At 33.9% G+C, this 23,636-nt stretch overlaps 2 protein-coding genes across 3 annotated transcripts in view; one reads left to right on the forward strand and one right to left on the reverse strand.

Moving 5' to 3' along the window:
* The window catches only part of LOC100118574 (protein cappuccino), a 23,411-nt gene extending 15,859 nt beyond the window's left edge, over window positions 1–7,552 (forward strand). For both annotated transcript variants that reach the window (XM_031925871.2, XM_016987264.3), the window contains one exon: window positions 7,220–7,552. In XM_031925871.2, coding sequence (XP_031781731.1) covers window positions 7,220–7,307 — 88 coding nt within the window. In that variant the 3' untranslated portion in view covers window positions 7,308–7,552. The remainder of the gene's footprint in view (window positions 1–7,219) is intronic.
* LOC100118464 (microtubule-actin cross-linking factor 1) overlaps window positions 7,440–23,636 on the reverse strand; it is a 133,337-nt gene continuing 117,140 nt past the window's right edge. The window contains exons 36-43 of the mRNA XM_031925892.2: window positions 22,896–23,041; window positions 13,235–13,394; window positions 13,006–13,131; window positions 12,742–12,925; window positions 10,243–10,305; window positions 9,822–9,941; window positions 9,494–9,553; window positions 7,440–9,160 (exon numbers count right to left, since the gene is read on the reverse strand). Of these exons, the coding sequence (XP_031781752.1) occupies window positions 9,004–9,160; window positions 9,494–9,553; window positions 9,822–9,941; window positions 10,243–10,305; window positions 12,742–12,925; window positions 13,006–13,131; window positions 13,235–13,394; window positions 22,896–23,041 (1,016 nt within the window). The 3' untranslated portion in view covers window positions 7,440–9,003. The remainder of the gene's footprint in view (window positions 9,161–9,493; window positions 9,554–9,821; window positions 9,942–10,242; window positions 10,306–12,741; window positions 12,926–13,005; window positions 13,132–13,234; window positions 13,395–22,895; window positions 23,042–23,636) is intronic.

Raw genomic sequence — 23,636 nt, forward strand, 5'->3', positions numbered from 1 at the left:
TGCTAACATATATATGTATAAGTAATTTTTCCCAACACGCGCACTTATAACCTAGTACATTTATGTCTACCGATACGATACCCGATACGTATTGGTAGACATGAAATGTACTAGGTTATAAGTGTCAAATTTGCATGTAAAACCACTTATTAGCCATTAATTTCAGAATTATTTCAGTGTTTAATATTTACTGGAAATTTTGCAGTAAAATAATTCCGGAACATTCAAGAAAGCTTTCATAAAATATTTCTTTCCTAGATTTGAGAAACACTTCTGAAATGTTTCTAAGTTTAATAATCACTATAAGTTACTAGTGAAATGATGATTCAGAAATATTTCTGAAAAATTTAATAAAATATTTCACCTGAAATAATTCAGAAATATTCCACATATCTTCCGTGAAATATTCTTCAAATGTTCCCGAATTGCTTGAAGGTACAGTCACCGGACACAATAACTTTGTTTTACGCGCCACAACATGGCGGTGGCTCTTGTTAATTGGACTCCGTAGATCGGTCATGACTGTCAGGAAAGCGATATCTGACGTCATGACCGTCTTAACCTTCTTCTTCTTCTTCTTTTTATGGCCGTGGTTCGCTGTCTATGCGACTGCGAAGCCGATGCGCCACCTTGTTCTGAAAGCCCAATCAACAAGAGACCCGCCGCCATGTTGTGGCGCGTAAAGCAAAGCTATTGTGTCCGGCGACTGTACCACGACACCGTGAATATATCTCATTTTATATATATAATTATAGTAAATACACAAACAGTTTGTATCTTTGCTTTTACGCCATCGGCTTTCGTAAACTAGTTAATGTTAGTAATATTAAACTTTTGGATCAAATTATACGAAAAATAATTGAAATCATGTAAGCGGATAAACTGTTAGTTAGTTAATTCGAACCCCTTTTGTTTTTGAATATAAAGAATAACTCCATAGTTTGACAGCAGGTACAAACACATAATTGATCCAGTCTGAATTCATGCGCAGGCAGCTTGAGTTAAAATTTATTTTAAGAGTTCCAATAAAATATTAAAGAATTATTTCATAAGTATTTCAAGAAATGTTCCATTGGAATATTTCCGAACTAATTAATTACATGATAGTTTGCGAGACATATGTATGGAATAATCCTGAAATATTTCAAGAAATATCCAAAATTTATTTGAAAAGTTCCAATAAAATATTAAAGAATTATTTCATAAATATTTTAAGAAATATTCCATTGTAATAATGAAGAAATAATCATATAAAAGATTGCGAGACATGTGTATGGAATAATTCTGAAATCTTTCAAGAAATATCCAAAATTTATTTGAAAAGTTCCAATAAAATATTAAAGAATTATTTCATAAATATTTTAAGAAATATTCCATTGTAATAATGAAGAAATTATTATGTAAAAGTTTACAAGATATATCTATGGAATATTTCATAAATTTTTTTATAAATATTTAAAAATTCGTTACAAAAGTTCCAAAGAAATATTAAAGAATTATTTCATAAATATTTTAAGAAATATTCCATTGTAATAATGAAGAAATTATTATGTAAAAGTTTACAAGATATATCTATGGAATATTTCATAAATTTTTTTATAAATATTTAAAAATTCGTTACAAAAGTTCCAAAGAAATGTTTAAAAAAGATTCCAAAAATCTTCCGCAAAATATTTCAGTGTATTATTAAGTAAATAATTCTGAGCAATATTTTATGAAATATTTATGTAAGATTTCCTAAAGAACATATTGAAATATTTAAAAAGGAATTTCATAGATTCCAACAAAATATTTATGGAATATTTCTGAAATATTTCACGAAATATTTCCATTGAGTCGGTTGATAGCTCTTCTATGGAATATTACTGGAAGGTTTCAGAAATATTCCGTGGATATATTTCACTGAAATATTTCGAAATATTCCATTGACATCTTTCATGCTATGTGGGTCGTGCTTGTATAACTCTAATTGACTATTAACTGTGTAAACCGTTTGGAAATCGATTAAAATCCGTAAGCCTCTTTGAAATTAGTGTACGACACAAGGAATAATATCAATACGAAAGATTTAAGGTTATGTTCATTCCAACAAATGCTCAAGAAATGGGAGAAAAAGCGTTTCATCACAAGCTATGACTAGGCTATTTCTCATAGCCATTTCATAGTTTACAGCCCATTTTAAATTTTCGAACTTCTACCAGGGAATCTGCAATCGTTTTTCTATTTTTTACATAATAATAATTGAATATTTTTGATATTTGGCTACAGGGCAAATTGAAGTAGCCCCTGAGCAATTTTTTGCCATATTTAAAAGTCTATTATTATGCTCGCTTAGGGAGATACAAGTATTCCAAAGTTGTAAATATTTCAATTTTTTATTTTGATTTTTCCTATAAAAACCAAGGCGGGGCAAATTAAAATAATAACGTGGGTGGACTGAGGAAATTCAGATCTATCCAATAGTATTTCCTTTTATTTATGTATATACATATTTGCGGGCTGGACTGGGAGGGGGGGTTCTGTCGACGCCGTTCTCGTCGACTCGGTAACGCGAACGCCTGCAGACATCAGTAACTTGCGCTATTCGCAGTAGACCTGGTGAGTGATGCCACGAAAGGAGACTGGATATTAGACTCCGGTGCATTGACACATATGTGCTACGACAGAGGACAGCTAACGAACATGACAAAGTCAACGATAACAAATGTCACTGCAGCTAACAAGAACAAAGTGCCAGTGCGTTGTGAAGGCCTAATGAAGCTGCGGTATAACGGATCCACCGGAGCGAGAAAAGTTCTTCTTCAGAGGGTGCTCTACGTACCAGATCTAACCTCAAATTTGATCTCCGTGAGTGCTATTGCCCAAAGAGGTGGCAAAGTAACCTTTTTCGGTAACAGATGCCAAGTGTACAATCATAGAGGTGACCTGGTCCTGGAAGGCAAGCTAAATGCAAACAACATCTACATAATAAAGCTTGAGCCGAACGTTTCTCAAGCGCAGGAATCCAGCCAGCCTCAGTTTGCTCTTCGTGTCACTACCCCTGCAGATATGTGCAAATCCAGAAAAAACCGAACACTTCAGGGGGTCTGAGTGAACAAATTTGAAATTTGGGAGCACACCTACCCGACCACTTTTTTTCGTTCTTTAGGTCATATAGAACCCGAAAAACCTTGGATTCCCAAGATTAAAAAATGCCTATCTTTTTTAAGCGCAGTTTAAATTCTCTAATACAGTAACAGTATCTAATACAGAAACAGTATCCCTCAAACAACAGAAGCTCTGCTGTTGCAAGCCATGTGTCATTAGGACAAACAAATTTTACAAAAAATGCAATAATTTTTATTGTAAAACGTGTTTTATAAAAAATCATAACAGTTCCTAAAAAAAAATAAAAATTATAAAACTATAAAAAATCAAAAACATAAATAAAACCCTAATAAAAAGCGAAAAAAAAAATAAATAAAAAGATAAAAAAAAGACAAGATGCTTTGACTCATTCACCTCCACGCGGTAAGTGTCGGGAAACGTTGTACATCAACGGCTAAGAAATGAGAATTTTTCAATGCGAAAATCATATCATCTGGAATGTGACAGATACTCGGGCACAAATTTGAAGTAAATTTGCTTATAATTGACCAAAAAGTGCATATGGAACAAAACATTTTAAAGTTTTTGATTTTTTTTTTGAATTTCAAAAAATCTTAAGAATTTTAAGGTTTTTGATTTTTTACTCAAAAACAAAGCGTTATATAAGAAAAAGTTAGAGAATAAAAAGTACTTAGAATTGACCAAGAAGTATATCTGAATTTTTTCGAGACGATTCGATGAAATTTTCCAATTTGTCATAAATTGCCAATTGGCAAAAATAAAAAAGTTGCTCAAAACTCAGTGAAAAAATTTAGACATATTCCTTGATTGATTCTAAGCACTTTTTATTCTTATTGATTTTTTCGTCGAATGCATTATATTCGAGAAAAAAATTCGTGAAAGTTTGGGCAAAATTTTGCGCTTCAGGCGCCATTTTCTACCCGCCATATTGAATTTCTGGATTCGGGAACAAACTGAATTTAAAGTACAACTCATTTATGCACTCATAGTTGAAAAATAAAGTTCCGTCCTCAACGTTAACACAACAAGAAATTGGATTTAAAAAAAAAAGTATCGAAATTTTGCATTTTTTCTTTTAAACGTCGCCATATTGGATTTTTGAGTGAAAAATACGCAATTCTGATACCAGAAATGGAAAGTAGAGAAAAAAATACTTCAGAAAAAGTATGTTTGCTTTGAATATATCCGTGGAATATGTGATAGATTTACGGTTGAAAACAGAGTTACGATTTCTCTGTTTTGGACGTTAATGGGTTAAATAACATCAGAGTGTTTGGATGCAAAGTTAGAGCGTATATACCAAGCCATCAACGCAAGAAGATGGAGCCTACGTCAAGACCAGTCATAATGCTTGGATATTGTGAAGAGCAGAAGTGGTATAGATTATGGAACCAAGAAAAACAAAAGGTATTCACTGCTAGCAATGTCGAATTTTTCGAGACAGACTCTAGTATACAATCATCACCCAAACCTCTAGACTTACCTCTGGACCCGTTGGTGACCGAAAACCCGGATGAGATGAACTTGCTGCTCCGCGGTGACCCTATGGCTATAGAAATAGAAGATGAACCTGCAAAAGAAGATGAACCTGTAAAAGAAGATGAAGCTGCAAAAGAAAATGAACCTGCAAAAGAAGATGAACCTGCAAAAGAAGATGAACCTGCAAAAGAAGATAAACTTGTAAACAAAAAAAGGACTGCGGCCAAACGAAAGCATGTAGAACCTAATGAAACTGCCAAAAAGGAAGAACCTGCAAACAAATGAACTCGTCAACCTGATAACAAGGCAACCAAAGCTCCTAGATCCACACAGCAGCCAACAAACAATCCTGGTCCAGTGACAAGATCTGCCACAAAGCTCAGCAAAAATGAAGATGAGGAGGACTCGGATGAGTTTCCACAGAACCAAGAATGCAGATTCCAGCGCAGAAGGGCGAAGCCACGGCATCTTGATGACTACGTTACATACTCTGTCATCGATGAACCCGACTATAGAGCTGAACCAGACAGATTATATAAACTCTCTTCTGAACAGTTTTGGAATGAAGCAGTGTCGAAGTACCAGCACCCCGATGGACGCTAGCGAAGATCCGAGCAGCTGTACCTCACCAAGATCGGAGTTCAACTCTGCAGACATACCATAACAAAACGCTGTTGGCTCTTTGTTATACCTCGTGCAGGCCACGAGACCGGATCTGGCGTACGCCGTCAGTGTCATAAGCAGATACAACCAGAACTACGATGAGTCACACTGGAATATGATCAGAAGAATTGATCAAAGAACGCACATGCTAGCAGATTCGCTGACCAAGGCAACTATTAAAAAAGGGAACCTGAACGGGTTTGTGAGCGCAGTGGGCCTGTGTCGAGAAGAACGAAGTGAGAAGAAAGAAGATAGCAATAGTATATTAAGCAAAAGGTAACGAGTTTTGAAAATGCAGTCTTTATGTACAAGTTACATACGATATTTTATACCACGAGAGCCGAAAATTCACATTAAAGTTGTGATTTTGAGTTTAGAGTGCTATAAATGAACTTTGTATTGATAGTTTGTAAGTCACGAATTTTTATTTAAAGTACTCAAGTAATGTTGTTTTATATTAACGATAAACTCGGTGTACATACGTAATTAACTTTTGTATTTTTACTCTTATTATCTCATTATTTACTCTTAGTATCTTTGAAGCATTAATTGAAGTAACAATTAATTAATTGAGGGGGTGTGATGTTATTTGGTCAATCGACTAATTGTCTACGTTCAATATTGCCGCGCATTAGATCAAAGATTAGAGTAGTAGCACAGGTGAGAAAGGGGATGGTCAGCAAGGTAGCGTCTATTCCGTCGTTCACTTTCTTCCCCGCCGTGCTCGAACTCGAAGTAACACCTCTCTTAAACTCGCCTTTAGTCTTATAGTGATTCTCCTCTCTTTAAAAAATGATGGACTTTGTTGTGAAGCATTTAATACGTGATTCTGATAGGTTGCTGGTTGGTTGTCTAGGCAACGAGATCAGAACCGCGCGCTTTAAATTCATAACCTCAAAACAGTCATAACCCTGGTAGAAATATTTGAGGTGTTTAAAATGAAATGTAGAAACCTCGATGGCAGAAAAAATATATGAAATGTAACTATCCAGAAACCTTAGTAAATTAATCATTACCAAGAGTGTAGTATTAAAACATGTGTATTGAAAAGTGGCACCATAACCCTATTTAAAAGTAGTAATAATGTGTGTGAATATTATTCAGTTTTTTTTAAATGTCAGTGAGAAGTGCAATTAAAAGAATGAAAAGTATGAAGATATAATACTGTGTCTCTATATGCCCAAAGTCACCCTCGATGAGGTTTGAGAGGTGAATTTAAAGAAAAGTTCAGTATCCGAGTCAGTAAGTTTAAGTCTATCATCATATAATGCCCTTTGAATTGTAATGATAGACAAACTCCCTGACTCTTATACTGAACTTTTCTTCAAATTCACTACTCAAACCTTAATGACGACGACATTGGGAATTATTTATTTTAAAATAGTATTGCGGGTATGGTAACGTATCAGATGCTTATAAAATATTAGCAGAAGTTAGTGTACCGCCCAACACTTATAGTGAATTTTCTACCAGAGTTATTAGACCGGGATAGAATCAAGAGCGCGCGAAGCGCACCTTCATTCCTAGTCTCAATAAAAGACACAGTTGAACTCATAGCCCGATAACACATATCATAGAGAGAGAGAGAGAGAGAGAGAGAGAGAGAGAGAGAGAGAGAGAGAGAGAGAGAGAGAGAGAGAGAGAGAGAGAGAGAGAGAGAGAGAGAGAGAAATCGCGCTTTTCGCCTACAAAAAAGTGGAGCGAAAGTAGAGTTTTTTAAGCCTGAGGCGAAAGGCCTTTTTAGTGTTTTTGTGTATATATACTCGTATAAACACACGCACACACATATATACATATATCTGAGGCGAAAGTGAGTACTTTCGCCTCAGATATTTGCATTTTCGTGTGTGTATGTGTGTGTGACGCATCTCATATATGTATGTATATACCATCGGTCCGTGTGACATCGAACACAATTCAGATTTACAACGAAATTCTACTATGAAATACTGTATCTCTGCTTTTTCAGGCAGGCTAAAAAGAGCGTTATCGATGCACTCATTATAAAAAGCACTGCACAGAACAAGGGGCGAATTGGCTTTTTCAGGCGAGGATGATGATTGAGCACGAGCGGGAGTCAAGGGCGCCGCAGGCCATCATCAACTTTCGCCCCTAGTTGTGTAATGTACTATTTATGGCTATTGGAATAAAGGTAAAACTAAAATTTTTATTGAAAAAAAAACAATAAATCCAGGCGTTACGTTTAAATATATTTATATTGGATTCACAGCATTATTAGCGTCAATACAGAATTTTAAAAAAAGGCAGAAACAAAAAATTATTTTCGTAAAAACGGTTAAAACATTAATCGCACTTAATTATACAAATCACTAAGCTAAGATATAATTTTAGATTCTACCTATTATTAGCTAAATGTTCATCGCATAAACTGGAAATGCTTTCACAACAGTTCTTCCTGGAACCGTCACTATTTAAATTTTAGTCAAAACGATTTTTTAATCGTTTATTTTTATTAGTATAAGCATACATTTTTAATTAAAATTTTCAACTTCACTGTGCATAACGCAGGTTAATTCAAACTAATTCCGAAAAAGACCTTGCCGATTCCACAAAACCAAAATATTTCTTCTACATTTCGCATTATAAATTATCTGTCTTTGTGTGTGTATGATTAATATAACGTCGCGCTTAATCGTTTAAATATTGTATATGTCAATAAGAACTTCGACGCAAGATAAGATGAAGGGCAATAAAATAAACCAATATTTACATTATGTGCTTGTTTCATATAACTAACAAATTTCGTTTTTTTTTTATTTGTCATAAAAATCAGACAAAATGTATGATTTATGACTTTTTGTCATTCGATTTCTTAATTTTATAAGTAATCATCTTGAAATAGACTTCTAAGAGAAAACATTACAAACCTGTAATAGAATCCTTTAATTTTTTCATTTTTCGCACAGCAATATTGGAAAAACAAATAACAAGATCATGAAGGAATGAAATGAGGGAGACGATCATTCTTTAATTTAATAATGTATAAACACGCGATTTACAGTAATAAAGTATCTTAAAATTAAGGACGTTAATAATATAACTTTTTATAAAAAAAAAAAAATGAGTACGAGGCCTAGGATTATTAATATTAAACGTTAAACCTTCTCGTCGCAATAAGTATTCATAAGCGAGCCGGTTTTTGACTGCATTAATAAGTTAACAAATTTTTTCTTCTTTGATTACAAAACGTGCGTTTTCTAATAGTTCTGTGTCAATACCCCCAACCGAAAACGCAGTTTCGTAAAAAATGAAGTTAACGCATACTCGCCTATATATTTTATATTTAATAAAAAATTTTAGTTTAACTTAAAGCTTGTTAAGCTCGCATTACTTCGTAACAAATAAGATTCTATTTTCACCATTATTATTTGCACTTAATCACCGATGACTTTTACGCAATTATCAATAGACGTCTTTTAATATTTAAGTTCGCAGCGTCATGCTTTTTGTAAATGTTGTGTAGCGCAGATACACAATAGTTTCACTTGTGATTTCTGCTCTGCATAATAGCGCTCTGCATAATAGTGCTAAATGCACTAGTCTAGATCCACTGCTTTATTCGGTTAGTATCGGTTTTCACAATTCGTATGGTGGATAGATTAGTATATAGAAGCAATTAGTATAAACTTTATCTTTAATATTTAACAAGTTTGTATCAATTTCATTGATCATTAATCAACGGCGTCCGAGGCATCGGAAAATTTAGCTTTCTCTTCGTGCCGTGTTGTCGAATTACAACCTGAAAGGAGCCCTCTGCTCAATCGGCGTTGGTTGCTTCGGTTTTCGTTGTATAGGCGTTACGGCTGTATCTGATGCACCGGATGGTTTTCTCGTAAGTTTGGAAGCCGGCGGTAAGGGAGTACTCGTGCCACTAGACGGCGTTCTTGTTCTAGTAAATAAAACACATCGTAATTAGAAAATGTATCAGGGCATAATTAAGGAATAAAAAATCTATAGTATTTTATTCTGACTAGATATCTATCATAATAAATACATTTACACACGGTAAAAAGTGCAGTCTTAAAAGAAAATCCAGTTGATCATTAAGATGATAATACTTCGCTATTATTGACATGAAACTGATGCAATAATATAAATATACTCTCAGTCAATATCTGAATAATTAATTAATAAAATGCGCTTCGTTAAATTTAGCAGGAACGGAATATGCAGTTAGACGTTGAGATGCTACTCATACAATAATAGATTACTGTTAAATTACCTAGCTTGCTTCAAAGCCATTGGTATATTAGTTGTTGAGCTTGTGCGGGCGGAACTGCTCCTATAGCGTAAAAAAGGCAATGGGTTAGTCAGGATGATAAGGCTAATCGAAATGGAACATGAGGCGTGCAAGACATTTAAAAATTTTATTTGCAGACAGTTATAGAATGTGAATAAAATGGAATTTATTGTATTAAAAAACCATTCCTATTATAGTAATCCATCTACTTAACTTCAAAACAGTTAATATAGTTATAGGAGAAATAAATGTATTTGGTTAAAAAGGGAGATATTCGAGAAAATGAGAAGAGGTAATCATGCCAGCATACCCAGTAGAGTCAGAAGAAATTGTCGAATGATTGCTTTGCACCGAATGTGTGGAAATATTACTGGTCGTAGATTGGGGGGATTTTATCTCCGGTCCCACATAGACAGGAATCCGTGACCGGCTAAACCATCACCATTATTAGTATGTCAAATATAATTATTAATTTTAGCTTGAAATTGTAAATTCCCATCTGGATGGGTGTAAGTATTTATTAAAATATGAAGCGAGATAAAATATTATTAAAAATAAATTAAAGAGTTTCAATGATATTATATCACCACCACTAGCATAGTATTAATAAGCAAAGTCGTTAATAATGCGTCATATTGGTGTGTCACCGCTACACAACCAAAATTAACTAGTAGATGAAAGTTTTAATTTTATTAAGTTTGGCATTAAATTTGTTAATTGTATTGCTTTACCTAATTGGTGTTCCGACACCAGTGAGAGTTGGTATGCTCGAGGCTCGATTCATCGAGCTAAACCTAAAAAAACGTTCGGGCAACAAAAGTTAAATTTTAAAATGTAGTAACTTATTATTGGGTGGCTAGTAAGTATAGTAGACTAATTTTGACACTATAATATAAGCATCTTATTTTAACATCTTATCTTAACAGTCAATTGGCTTTTGGGTCCTCCCGCATCCTCAAATCTACATACGCGCAAACATGCGCACACACTTGCACACGCTAAAGGATCGACAATTTTACAAGACTTTTCATTTTTTTTTACCATTTTAAAGGAGCATCCGAGTAAGTCCTGTTTAACCCGACCCTAACTTAGATTCCAGTTTTCCTCATATAGCACTGGTGTACAAACGTATAAAGTGTAAATTTTGATATTAATGCGGCAAAAGAGTTAATTATTTCGCGCACGAGTGGAGAATCGTCTTTCACGCGTGTGGAAAACACTGCTTTCCGATATAGCCTGCGTACATTGTATATACATAAAAAATTTATAAAAACTAGGAATGAAGGCGCGCGCTCCTTATTCTATCTATGTCTAATAACCCTGGTAGAAAAAACAACATAAGTTTTGGGTACACTAATTTCTGCTAATATTTTTACCATATTACCTACCATATGTTACCATATTCTGTAATACTTTTAATATAAATATATTAACAACGCCCAAAGTCGTTGTCGTTAAGGTCTGAGAAGTGAATTTGAAGAAAAGTTCAGTAGAAGAGTCAGTGAGTATAAGCCTATTATTACAACCCTATTCATTTGCATTGTAAAAAAGCTAGGCAATTGAAATTTTACACAGATACTTGATATGCTACCTATAAAAACATGTAATCCAGATGATTTTAATTTAACTGTTTTCATTCATATTTTCACATTGAGGCACATGTGAATTTTTTAATTTGGCGGGTCACATTTTGCTTATAGGCAATTACGCAGTAAATACTATCTCTAGCACATTGTATTTTTGGTTTTCAGTGTATTTTTACATGAAGAAAGTGATAAATATTTTGCCTTTCTTGTGAAGACATTAATAAGAATTTTAACTCTTAACAGTCGTGAGAGATTTTGAGATCGATGCCTATTTCTCTATTTTTGCATTTGCTCTCATTCGAAAACTAACGGGTCTAGAGAGCACATATTTTACATATAGATTTATTTTGTTTCAATGAAACAATATACAAAGTTCAATTAACCTTAACTGAAATACTTTTTATTTCGATTCCGACACTGATGTGAATAACTTATACGACTAAATAATTATCATGGGTGTTGAAGTCGAAATCAAAAGTATTTCAGTTAAGGTCAATTCAACTTTAAATATTTTCACAACCAAAACAGAAATATATATGCAAAAAATGAGCTCTCTAGAAATTAGTTTTTAAATGAGAGCAAATGCAATGCAATGGAAAAATCTCAAAATCTCTCACAACTATTAAAAGTAAATATTCTCATTAATGCCTTAACAAAAAAGCCAAAATATTTATCATTTTCTCCAGGTAAAAATACACTGGAAACCGGAAATACAATGTGCTAGAGATAGTAGTTACTGCGTGACTGTCTATAAGCAAAATGTGAGCCGCTAAATTAAAAAATTCACATTGCCGTTGGTGTGAAAATATGAATGAAAACAGTTCAATTATCTAGATTACATATTTTAAAATTTAAAGGGCATTGTAGTGATAAACTCAAATTCACTGACTCGGATACTGAACTTTTCTTTAAATTCACTTCTTAAACCTCACCGTGGGCGACTTTGGGCACGGAGACACAATATATCTTTATACTTTTTATTCTTTTAATTGCACTTCTCACTTATATTTAAAAAAAAACTAAATAACATACACACACACAGACACACACATTATTACCTACTTCAAATAGGGTTAGGGTGACACTTTTCAATGCACATGTTTCAATACTACACTTTTGGTAATGATTAATTTATCAAGATTTCTTGTTGGTAATATTGCATATATTTTTTTCTGAATCCGCTATTCAGATTTCATACTATTTAACCTCATTTCATTTTATTTTAAACACCTGAAAAATGTCTACCAGGGTTATGACTGTTATGAGGGTTATGAATTTAAAGCGTGCGGGTTCTCATCTGTTACCTAGGCAACCGACCATAGCAACCAATCAGAATCACGTATTAAAGGCTTCACAACCAAGTCCATCATTTTTTTAAGAGAGGAACGTAAAGTGACAAATCACACATACCGCAATGAAAATAATGTTACAGTTACAAAAACGGAATAAAAAATAAGCATGCATAAAAAAATAAAAACCGACTTAATTATTTGCGTTAATATAGTATTAAAAAAAATTTCAAAAGTAGCTGCACTTGTATAATGCATGATTATCATTGATGCATTAAAGACGACGGTTATAAAATCGGGACAACGCAGAGCAGCAGTTAGAGAAATACACTTATAACGACATTGAAGGACAAACCTTGAAGCCGTTCCACTGGCTGGACTAACAAGACCAGTTGGAGTTCGGGGTCGCGAACTGGAGCCATTCACCGTTGAAATAGTAAGCCTTTTACCGGATATGCTATTGTGTCGGCTCGAGGTCGGTGTGTTTCCAGTGGTTCCACCGGTCCTCCGTGGAATACGGCTCGGAGTACTGGGATCGTCTGTGAAAAACAGTACATCAGACTTATGATTGAGCAGCAACTGAAGTGGGGAGGTTAAGAAAGTACGCGACGAGACTCACCGGTGCTATCCAAAGACTGAGTCGAACCATAGCGACTAGATGGTTTGCTGCCCTGCCGTGATGCTGGTCTGCTGCCTGGCCGACTGGCTGGCCGGCTCGCCGGTCTGCTCGACGGTCGGCTTCCTCCTGCAGAATCAAGTAAGACGGATGAAGATAAGTCGATGTTAAAAAGAGAAAAAGTGCGGAGCCGCGATCACTCGACGATATTCGTACATCCGTAAATAAGTACCTGGAGTGAGAGTACTCCTGTAGGGTGTGCTTGTTTTTCTTGCCGGAGTGCGGAAGGAGCTCTCGTTATCGCTGAGACTGTCAGGTGTACCAACACTCAATGACGTTCGCGAAGCTCTTGTTTGGCCCATCGGTACGCTTCGAGCGCTGCGCTCCCTCACCTAGACGTTGTTACAACAGCATTATTTTTATTGGATATCCTCATTCCATAGCCACTTCATTGATGGCTACATCATTAGTAACAAATACATTAGTAACAAATACTTTTTGAGTTCCACTTAATTAGGAGAGCTTTATCACGCACTACATGATAATAGGTATGCGTATAGATGGGAAACTCGGTAAATAGTAAACTTGCATGTTATAGTTAGAACCCCCCCTCCTCCTTCCTGGTAGAAATCTGAATATTTAAAATGGCCAGAACACTCAGAAATGACTTTAAGATACAAGGAAAAATAGCTAGGAGTAACAGACGATGAAACGCTTTTTCTCACATTTCTTGAGCATTTTATAGAATAGACTTCACTTCAAAACCATAATATTGACTTTACCTTCCGTAATTTATTGTATCGTACAGTAAATGCAAAGAAGTTTACAAATTTCGATTGGTTTTTAAGTTATTTGTAAATTTACTGTAGAATAGAAGTCATATATAAATCACACGTTATGAAGATATTCATGATTTTTTCATCTTTTTCATTTTTTTGACCGAGTACATTTTACATAGCCCTTTCCCATCCATTAACTAGCTATTTTTTAAAAGCTAGAAAATGCCTTGAAAAATGGGATCACTAATATTTTACACCATGCCCTCGTAGAAAATACGCCATAAGATATGGCCGGTGAATAACTACTGGTCATATTTTTCTTAGCATAATATGACAACATAATATGCCCACATTATGTCAACGAATATAGACTTCCTATAGAAGAACGGTTCTGTGTTAAGATGGGGGGACGAAAGCTTGGGTAACAGGCCGTTAGTTCTGTTACCCAACCGCTCAGCGGCGCCACCTATGAGTTTCCTTCAGCTTGTCGCGCATATGAGCACGCACCAGCAGACGATTCATCATTCACGCAGTATATTATGTAAAATATACTTTTTAACAATAATGAAAATAAATAAATGATAAGAAAATGATTAATGAGTGTGTAAGGAGGCTCTACAAAAGTATTGCTTGTGACAACCATATTTTTCTGATTAGGAAAAAAGCCGCGTAAACAGCGCGAAGAGAGCTTTGCCGCAGTCTCTGTGTTTGTTAGTCATTCTTGTTCACAGTCTACAGAGTTCTTTTGCAACAAATAGCGTTAAATAATAGTAGTAAATAGGGAAGTACATCGTTCTAGTTTCGTGAGATTTTTCAGATAGGTTTATTGTGTTTAGCGAAGAAGATTTCGTGGTCAGCATGTCGTCTCCACGTGCACTTTGTGTCTACACCGATTGTGGAACATCAAAGGCAAAAAATCCTGATTTGACCTTTCACAGATTTCCGCGTGATGAGATACGATAAATCTGTTTGTCATGGGTGTTGTTAGAGTTAATAAATGTGAAAATTCAGTAATCGGAGGTTATAAAAACATCCCAAATTCATGAAAATCTTTATACACCCTGGTAAAAATAACTCATTAAATCCGATTTAGAAGAATATAATCAGTTCTAATTGTAAATCTTAATCGGAAATTTATCTATATAAAACGATTGATCCTATTAAATCCTATATATCCTATATACCAGGGCATCAGTAAAAGTTTCAGATGTAGCTAAATTAAAAGAAAATTGCGGAAATAAACAAATAATTTGAGTTCCTTCAAGGTAAAAAGTCGATAAAATCTTTGTAAACATTTATAACGACAAATTTTTTTTTACCAAAAATAGTGATGGTTTTGGATTTTTATTTTTAACTTATTAATTTTTGGTTTTGATGAGCAAGTGAGATTTTATTTAGATGTAATTTTTTTAAATTCATTATCACGTTTGATTAAGCAGGTAATTAAGATTGCATTGAATTGATTTTTACGTTTTGTATGATGCATGTGACGATGACTTTTGTAAGAATATTTTGTTTCTTCATCAATAGTTCATACTCGTTTGTCTTTTCACGTTTTACTGAATTATTTATTGTATTTTTATTATAATAATCATTTATAATTTCTAATCATTAAAAAATTGCACAGTCGGCTTATTTTAATTATTCATGATCTCTGCAAATATTGAGCAACATACTATATTTAAAATCTTATTCTACAACTGTTCATACACAAAGTTGTACGAGCAATTGTTTATTGATATATACATAAATATCTATATATTCATGTATTCTCTTTTTATATTAGTATTTTTTGGAAAATATTCAAGTACAAACAAAATTTATTTTGTATCCCATACAACCCTTTTGTAAATTTAAACTAAATAAATTACACAACTATTTTTCAACCCTGGCAGTAATTTCACAATTTTCGTTGGCGAATATGTTAATAAAATGGGGTTGTTTTACTGAACAGGAACAATCTAATTTAATTTAATATTAACTTGTGATTATGCTAACTTATGCAAAATATAGATGCTTACATACTTAGTTTTTTTTTTTTTTTTTGTCAATAATTAAATAAGCAGTCTTACGTTTCAACTTTGAAAATTCCCCATGTATTGCTCAACTAATGCGGAGCATTTCTACCAAGGAATTGATTTTATCCAATATATAATATATAATTTGTTAATTTTTTTAAGAAAAAGTAATTAAATAAATGGTTAGTGAAACAACTTCTATTATTTTTTTCTACAGTCGCGATTATTTTATAATCTAACGTAAAATAACGTAGAGATTATGTACCCAATGTGAATTGCCGTCTAGCATGGATTATTTTTAGCTTGTAGCTCTGTATATCTAGTTTTTAACCAGCCGAAATTTATAGACGTTCCGAATGGATTCTACGAAAAAGCAACGCAAGTTTGGTAGATTTGACTAAGCAGCAGTTAGACAACAAGCGTATCTGTTCATCACATTTCGCAGATGATAATGTGATGAATACTAATAAAGCAGGTACGAGAAAACTTAAGACTTCTGCAACCCCAAAAGCATTTGTGTTATGTACAGTTCCAGAAGGCTCTCAAAACATAAATGAACATGTTACTCATGAAATCGATGAACCAATTGATGATAGTTTACTTGATGATACTTTATTAAATTCAGATTTGTCACAATTAGTTAATGGAGAGCCAAGATTGATCGATTTAAATGAGCCAACATGTTCGTTCAACTATACGCGCTTCTTCTTCGACAAATGCACGCGAAGTATAATTCAAGTATAATTAATAACAGCAAACTGTTCCAAAATCAAACTTCAACTCATGCTTATATGAATTCAAAACAAAAGTTAGAAGAAGAAGTCACTAACTTAAAAAAAACAATTACTTCAAATAGACGAAAACTGCAAGAAATCTGTAAAATTAGTACAAATAGCCGCTAAAGCTCAACTAAAAAACATAAATATAAAATCGTAAATTACCAAAAAGTTTTGAAAAGTAAAAACAAAAAAATCGTTAATTTAAGTAAAACAATCGAAAAAAATAATGAAACTTTAGATTTTATTGAACAATTTGAAAAATTAAATGAAAAACAATTAAACCTTTTTAAAATGCAGACTAATCATATCAAAAAACGTAAATGGACAGACAAGGAAAAACAATTTGCTTTACAGTTGTTTTATACATCTCCTAAAGCTTATTGTTTTTTACGTAAATAATAGAATTTTGCTCTCCCTTGCGTAACAAATATTAGGAAATGGGTTAATGAAATAGATTTAGCTACGGGAAAATCTGAAAATTTATCTAAATTGTTAAAAGCTGACGCGATGTCTTCAAAAGAACGCGAATGTGATTTAATGTGGGATGAGATGAGCATCAAAAAACGCTTAGATTACAATTCTAAAAAAGTTTATGTTGAGGGATTTACATATTTAGCTGAACACGGCCGAAGCGTGCAGGCGGGTAATCATGTTTTAGTTTTCATGTTTTCATGCAGTATAATTGGAGACAACCTGTCGCTTACTATGTTTCACATAACGCCGTTTGTGGTACTCAACTCAGTAAAATTATTTTGGATATTTTAGATTATGTAGAAGAAACCGGTTTTAAAGTAAAATCCATGGTTTGCGATGGGGGTTCTCCAAATCGAACTGCAGATAATACTTTAAAAATTAAGAAAGATAAACCTTACATTGAGCGATATGAACGTAAAATTTTCTTTAACTACGATGCTCCTCACCTACTTAAATGCCTCCGTAATAATTTTAGGCTTCATCAAATGACCATTGCGAGTAACAAAGTATCTTGGGACGTTTTAAAAGAATTGTACGCTAAAGAAGAAAATTGAATTTCTAAATCGGCACCTAAATTAACTATGAAACATCTCGAACGTAGTGCTTTGAAGTAATGAATGTTAGCTTAGCGGCTCAAATTTTCACTAACATAGTTTCATCTGCTATATTAACTGCTTCTTTTGTAACTAGGGACAAATTAAATAATCCACACAGTATAGCCACGGGTGATTTTATTAAAAAAGTTAATGATCTTTTCAATTGCTTAAACAATAGAAGCCCTAAAGACAAAAATCCTTTGCGCCGACCTTTATCCGATCACAATCCACAGGTTGTAGATTATTTAAAAAATAGTTTAGAGTGGATCAAAAGTACTTTAATATTGATGGGACATGCAAATCGCATTGACAACGTATAGTAGCTTTTTTTGTGAGAGTGCACATTTTTTATGAATTAAAATGGATTAATTGGCGTGCACGTGATGCAAAATGTCAAAAACGTGCTGTTGCTGGTGAGAAACCGAATGCCAAATTACAGAAATTAAGCCATCGATAAGCACAGTTCGAGTATATAAAAATAAATTTTTCAATCAAATTCTACAGTCATTTTTAGCAACAAATTTTATGTCTCGAAGATAATCAAAGTGCTTATTTGCTTATTGTGTCGTCTCAGCCAATTATTACTTTATACTTTATATTTTATTTTATTCACCGAGGAATTCTTATAAATTGTCGATAAACGGTAGTAATTTTTTAAATAGAATAAGCACTGGTTTTTATTTAAAATTATTTTTGTTTACAACTTTTAATCACTCATCAATATAAAATCATTTGTATTTAATTGCATGCACATAATAAATATTTTAACTCATTAATTAAATAATAGTATGTTTTGATTTTTCATATTCTTTTCTTTTCTTTAATTAATTAAATATTTGTAAATACCTTCATTAACAGCAGTTGCATGAGTGTTGATCGATAGTTGCATGAAATGTAAATAATTTATGCGTATCATCATCGCTATTCTTACACCTATGCTTTCCTTTTATCCTAACCTGTTCCTAATGGAAGAAAACTTAGCCACCTTCCTGATTTGTTTCCATCGAATAATATTAGTTTGATTGTTTTTAATTACATAAACAAACTAATATTAACTAAGAACAAGTATCCCGATTTATTATTTTTACGCACATTGTAGCGAAAATTAAATTCTAAGTATTACGTAAAAATTAAAGTATCACGATTTTTATAGTGCGTCATATATAATATTTATTTATTATTTACATCTAAGCTGCTATTATTTAATTTTATAACATTCATATAGCAAGGACATTGATATTCGGCTGAGTTGACCGCAAGCTTAAAATTTGAATGGCGCCGTGAAAGTTAGAGAGACAGCACGATAGAAATTGATGGCTGTCGCCATCTCGCGGAGCGTACCGAACTACCGCTTTCTGCCCCCTCGCCGCTATACGAACCGTTCTTCTATAGGAAGTCTATATTCGTTGATTATGTTGAGTACCTGACTCCACCAATGGGTTTATAACCTAAAAACCATAAAATTAATAATCAAATTTCTTTTAACGCAGTAAATTCTAAAATCATTTACGTTTAAAAAAAGGATTTTACAATAAATTTTGAAAATACAAGGCAATGTGTTAAGAGCAATAACCTAACCTTGAATATTCATACATAAAAATTTACATATAATCACACTCAAAACTCACTAACGTATGTGTATACTATTCTGGCATGCATGTTTTTATGTAAGTGTTAATATTAGAAATAACATCAGGTGAAATTTGTGTGTTCAAGATTATCAACAATGAAGTGTAAAAGTGATTATCTTGACAGATATTCTCCCAACTCAGTGTTCAAGTCAGTCGCAAGCAGTATCTATCATTATAATGCCTTCTATGCAGTGAATTCGTGCAAGATGTTTAATTTGTGATGTAGATGCTTATTTTATTATGTAGAAACAGGCTAGCATAACAATTTTTGCTTGTCTGTCTTTGCTAGCTGACCCACACCGAACCCCATGGCTCCGGGGGCAAAATTTACACATGGGTGTTTATATGAAAATTTAAACTACAGCACTTGAGATAAAGACAAGTGGATATATTGTTTTAACAGCTGGAAACAAATCACCGTACAAAATTTCAGCTCTCTAAGTATGATAGATTTTAATAGAGAGCAAAAAGAATAATTGAAAAAAGTAATCGTACAATCATTGAGAATTTGATTTTGCTCTCAATTAAAATCTATCATACTTAGAGGGCTGAAATTTTGCATGGTGATTTGTTTCCAGCTGTTAAAACAATATATCCACTTGTTTTTATCTCAAGTGTTGTAGTTTAAATTTTCATATAAACACCCATGTGTAAATTTTGCCCCCGGAGCCATGGGGTTCGGTGTGGGTCAGCTAGCAAAGACAGACAAGCAAAAATTGTTATGCTAGCCTGTTTCTACATAATAAAATAAGCATCTACATCACAAATTAAACATCTTGCACGAATACACTGCATATAAGGCATTATAATGATAGATACTGCTTGCGACTGACTTGAACACTGAGTTGGGAGAATATCTGTCAAGATAATCACTTTTACACTTCATCATTGATAAAATCTTGAACAGACAAATTTTACTTAATGTTTCTAATATCCAAACCCACATAAAAAGTGTACATTTCAGTGTGAGTATTGAGTGTGGTCATGTTTGTACATATGCATAAATATGTGCAAGGTTAGGTTGCCATGTATAAAACGTTCGCCATAATTTTATGGCATATATTATGCCCACTTAATGTCACCTGTTAACAGAGACATATGGCCACGATATACCACATAATCTGGCTACTGGGCATAAAATTTGACATATCGTGGCCATATTAGCCTCAATTTCCTACGAGGGTGTTTGTACTAACAAATACTTAAGAAATGTTTGAAAAGCGTTTCATCGATGATCGAAAACTGGGCCATTTTTCGTAATTTCTTAGAGAAACGAGGTATTTACAAGCTTTTAAATGGAATCGATTTCTACCAGGGCCCGTAAATCAACCCTTAAAGGTTCGATCTTTTACTGAATGATTAATATATTTCCTTTATTTCAGTTACATAATTCGTTACATGCAAGTCGTTTATTTGAAATTGTGCCAAGACACACAGATAGCTGCACGAATTATAGAAGGTTGTCAGGAGCGAACAAGATACGTGAATAGTAAAAATTATCATATCTGTTCTGCAATACGTACCAACTACTCCTAGCAATCGACACTTTTCTAATGACACCTACTAGGATAATTATTTTTTACTATTCTGTGGGAGGGGGAGGGGGCATCTGCAATTTAGTCGATTCGTTATTTTATTTCGTTATTTTAACTTACGAATTTTCTTTAAAGTGAAAAGTCTTATTTTTTGACATATGTAATTATAAGACGTTATCGGCATTAGTAATTATAAGATACTATGAAAATATTATTTAAATTTTAATCATTTCAAAAAAAAAAATATCTCAACAACCACTCAAAAATCCACGATTTTTCATGCAGCATATCCATTTTCGAATAAACTTATCTATCGTAACACGCTCATAATATTATTTATTCGTAACTAATTTCTTTTGTTGATATGATGCTGATGTTTAGCTAATTCTTAATAAACAATCGGATTCATTTTTTCGAAATAATGGAAATCGATAGTCATGTTGAAAGAAACCATGAATCGTCTAAATACTGGACCTCCCCCCCCCCCATTCTATCAAAAGAATTATTGAAAGAATGAAGGACAGTGAAAATTATGAGATTGAAAACTTGTAACGTGTCAGTAATAATATCAATGATATAATAAATAATTACGATACTGATGAAAAAACCGGGACATAAGACACGTTTTTTATATGCAGTGTCCACTCAGGGATCAAGATCGAACAGGCCAAAGACTCATGCAAATTTACGGAGAACAGTGGTATCGTTTCATGAAAAAAAATCGACGGTTACAGACTATATAGAGAATTAACCGTCAAATCACGCGCAGTATTTTGGCGCAGAATCTAAGTTTGAATGAAATACTTCGTGCCCGTCTAAGTCATTCCATATTATGGCTCTATAAGGAACATGAACACAAATTAGCCGCTACTGCAAATCTAATAAAACCCATGAAAAAGCATGACAATAGCTCGCATCTATAGCATGGGTGCGTAAACAGATTCACTGCAGCACGCTACACCAAACGTGCGTTGACAAAGTAATTAGAAAAGGAACAGAAAAAAAACACAGTGAACATGAAAGACCATAGGGAATTGCCCTTAACTGTAGCTACGTACTGAGCATTACGCCAGTAAAGATCGGATACAGAAAAAGCATAATGAAAAATATGGAGAAATTTTGTATTATTTACCCAATGATAAGAGGGGGCGTGCATGTGGAGAGGATACGAGCACGGGAGATCCTCCTTTTGTCTTAAACTCTCAAAAATTGGCATCAGCTGGCTCATAAATTCTTCCGCTACACCACAAAGCAAGTCAGCTGTTTAGCAACCGGTGCTTACTCATTTTTTAAACATTCGCGCGAAATGCCTATACAGTCAATAATCGCGACATAGTATCTCAAAATTGGCACAGACAGGTGCCGAGGTAAATCCCATCTCCTGAGGCATGTACATGACAGATCAAATTTTCGTTCGCCACGACTTTTCGGGTCTTCAGCTTACCACCCAGCTTCATTCGTTTGCTTATTTTGCTTGCACTCGTGCGTCTTGTACATTTATCACAAGGACAAAACAATGGCTTACGCGCGTGGCAATAAGAAAAAAACAAGCATCTCTACAATTAAATTTATGAAACTTCACAAGCAATCAGCAACAGATAAAAAACACAAACAAGACTACCTAAAAGAGACAGCTCCAAGAAAGAGTTCTTTAGATACTTACCCTTGTCGTCACTTCACTCATCGTGTTTATTGTTACAGTGGTGGGTGCCGCGTACGTATGAGCTTTTGTGCTTTTGTGATTTGGTGCTTTTGTATTTAAAAAACAAAGTGTCGAATGTGGATGCAGTTGTGAGGTATTGACGACTCGATAAAAATGAGGCAAATAGCCAGGAAAGTTGCACTGAATAATGCGCGACAAGCTTTTGCCTCACTTCATCTAAGCAAGTAGACAACAGAAACGTTTACGAAAACATCAAAATGCAGAAGCCTTTAAGGGCGAAACTGGGTAAAAATGTGTAAGCCCGCCGTCAAAGGGTTTAGATGAGAAAGACTACGGGGAAGAGTGACGATAGAGAGGGCCAGACAGAACAACTACTCGGAAATGAATGAGTGAGAAATGGGCGTCCGAGGTTCCTTACCTTAGTGATCGGTCCAGCCGATGACAATTGGTTACGTTGGAGAGTCGAGGTAGGACTTGGTTTGGATCTGAAGGCCGTCATTGACTGGCTCACACCGTCCGCCAGTATAAATTGCTCTCTCAGCTCAATATTCGTTCTTCCCTTGGCTAGTTTTGTGTGTCGCGTGCACGCAGTTAGTCAGGAAGCATTAACAGGATATGCAAGGATTTTCGGGTAAGATGTCAATTTCAAGAAATTTTTTAGAGAACTCATAAAAAAAATTAGACAGAAAAGACGGAAAACGCGATTTTTAAGAATTAAAATATGGTTCCGAAGAAAGCGTATTGAAGTTCATTCGTATGAACGTAACAATTTTTACAACCACGTCATGCAAGTCCCGAACATTGAGGCATAGGTAGACAGATAAGATTTATTTTAATCAAATTATTGTAAATGGGAAAAAGATAAAGAAATTTGCAAAAGACAACATGAGTAAACAGAGCAATGTCATGTGTACACATTTTTATTCGAGATTGGGGCGCGTGTGCGTGTGTCAGTGTAGAGTCGGTATGTGTGCGCGTCCACGTCAGTTTAAGCATATGTAAGTGCGCGACAGTGTATATGTGTTGAAAAAAAAAGAAATACAAAGAAAATCTCATTTAGAAATGGGATATAAAAGACAACTTAAGTATTACGCAGTACCCTGTCAAAAAGCTATTGCGTGGCGTGTGTAAAATTTTTGTTTTTAATAAAATACTCTTT

The sequence above is a fragment of the Nasonia vitripennis genome (genome assembly GCF_009193385.2).
Source record: "Nasonia vitripennis strain AsymCx chromosome 3 unlocalized genomic scaffold, Nvit_psr_1.1 chr3_random0005, whole genome shotgun sequence".
In the NCBI taxonomy this organism is placed as follows: domain Eukaryota; kingdom Metazoa; phylum Arthropoda; class Insecta; order Hymenoptera; family Pteromalidae; genus Nasonia; species Nasonia vitripennis.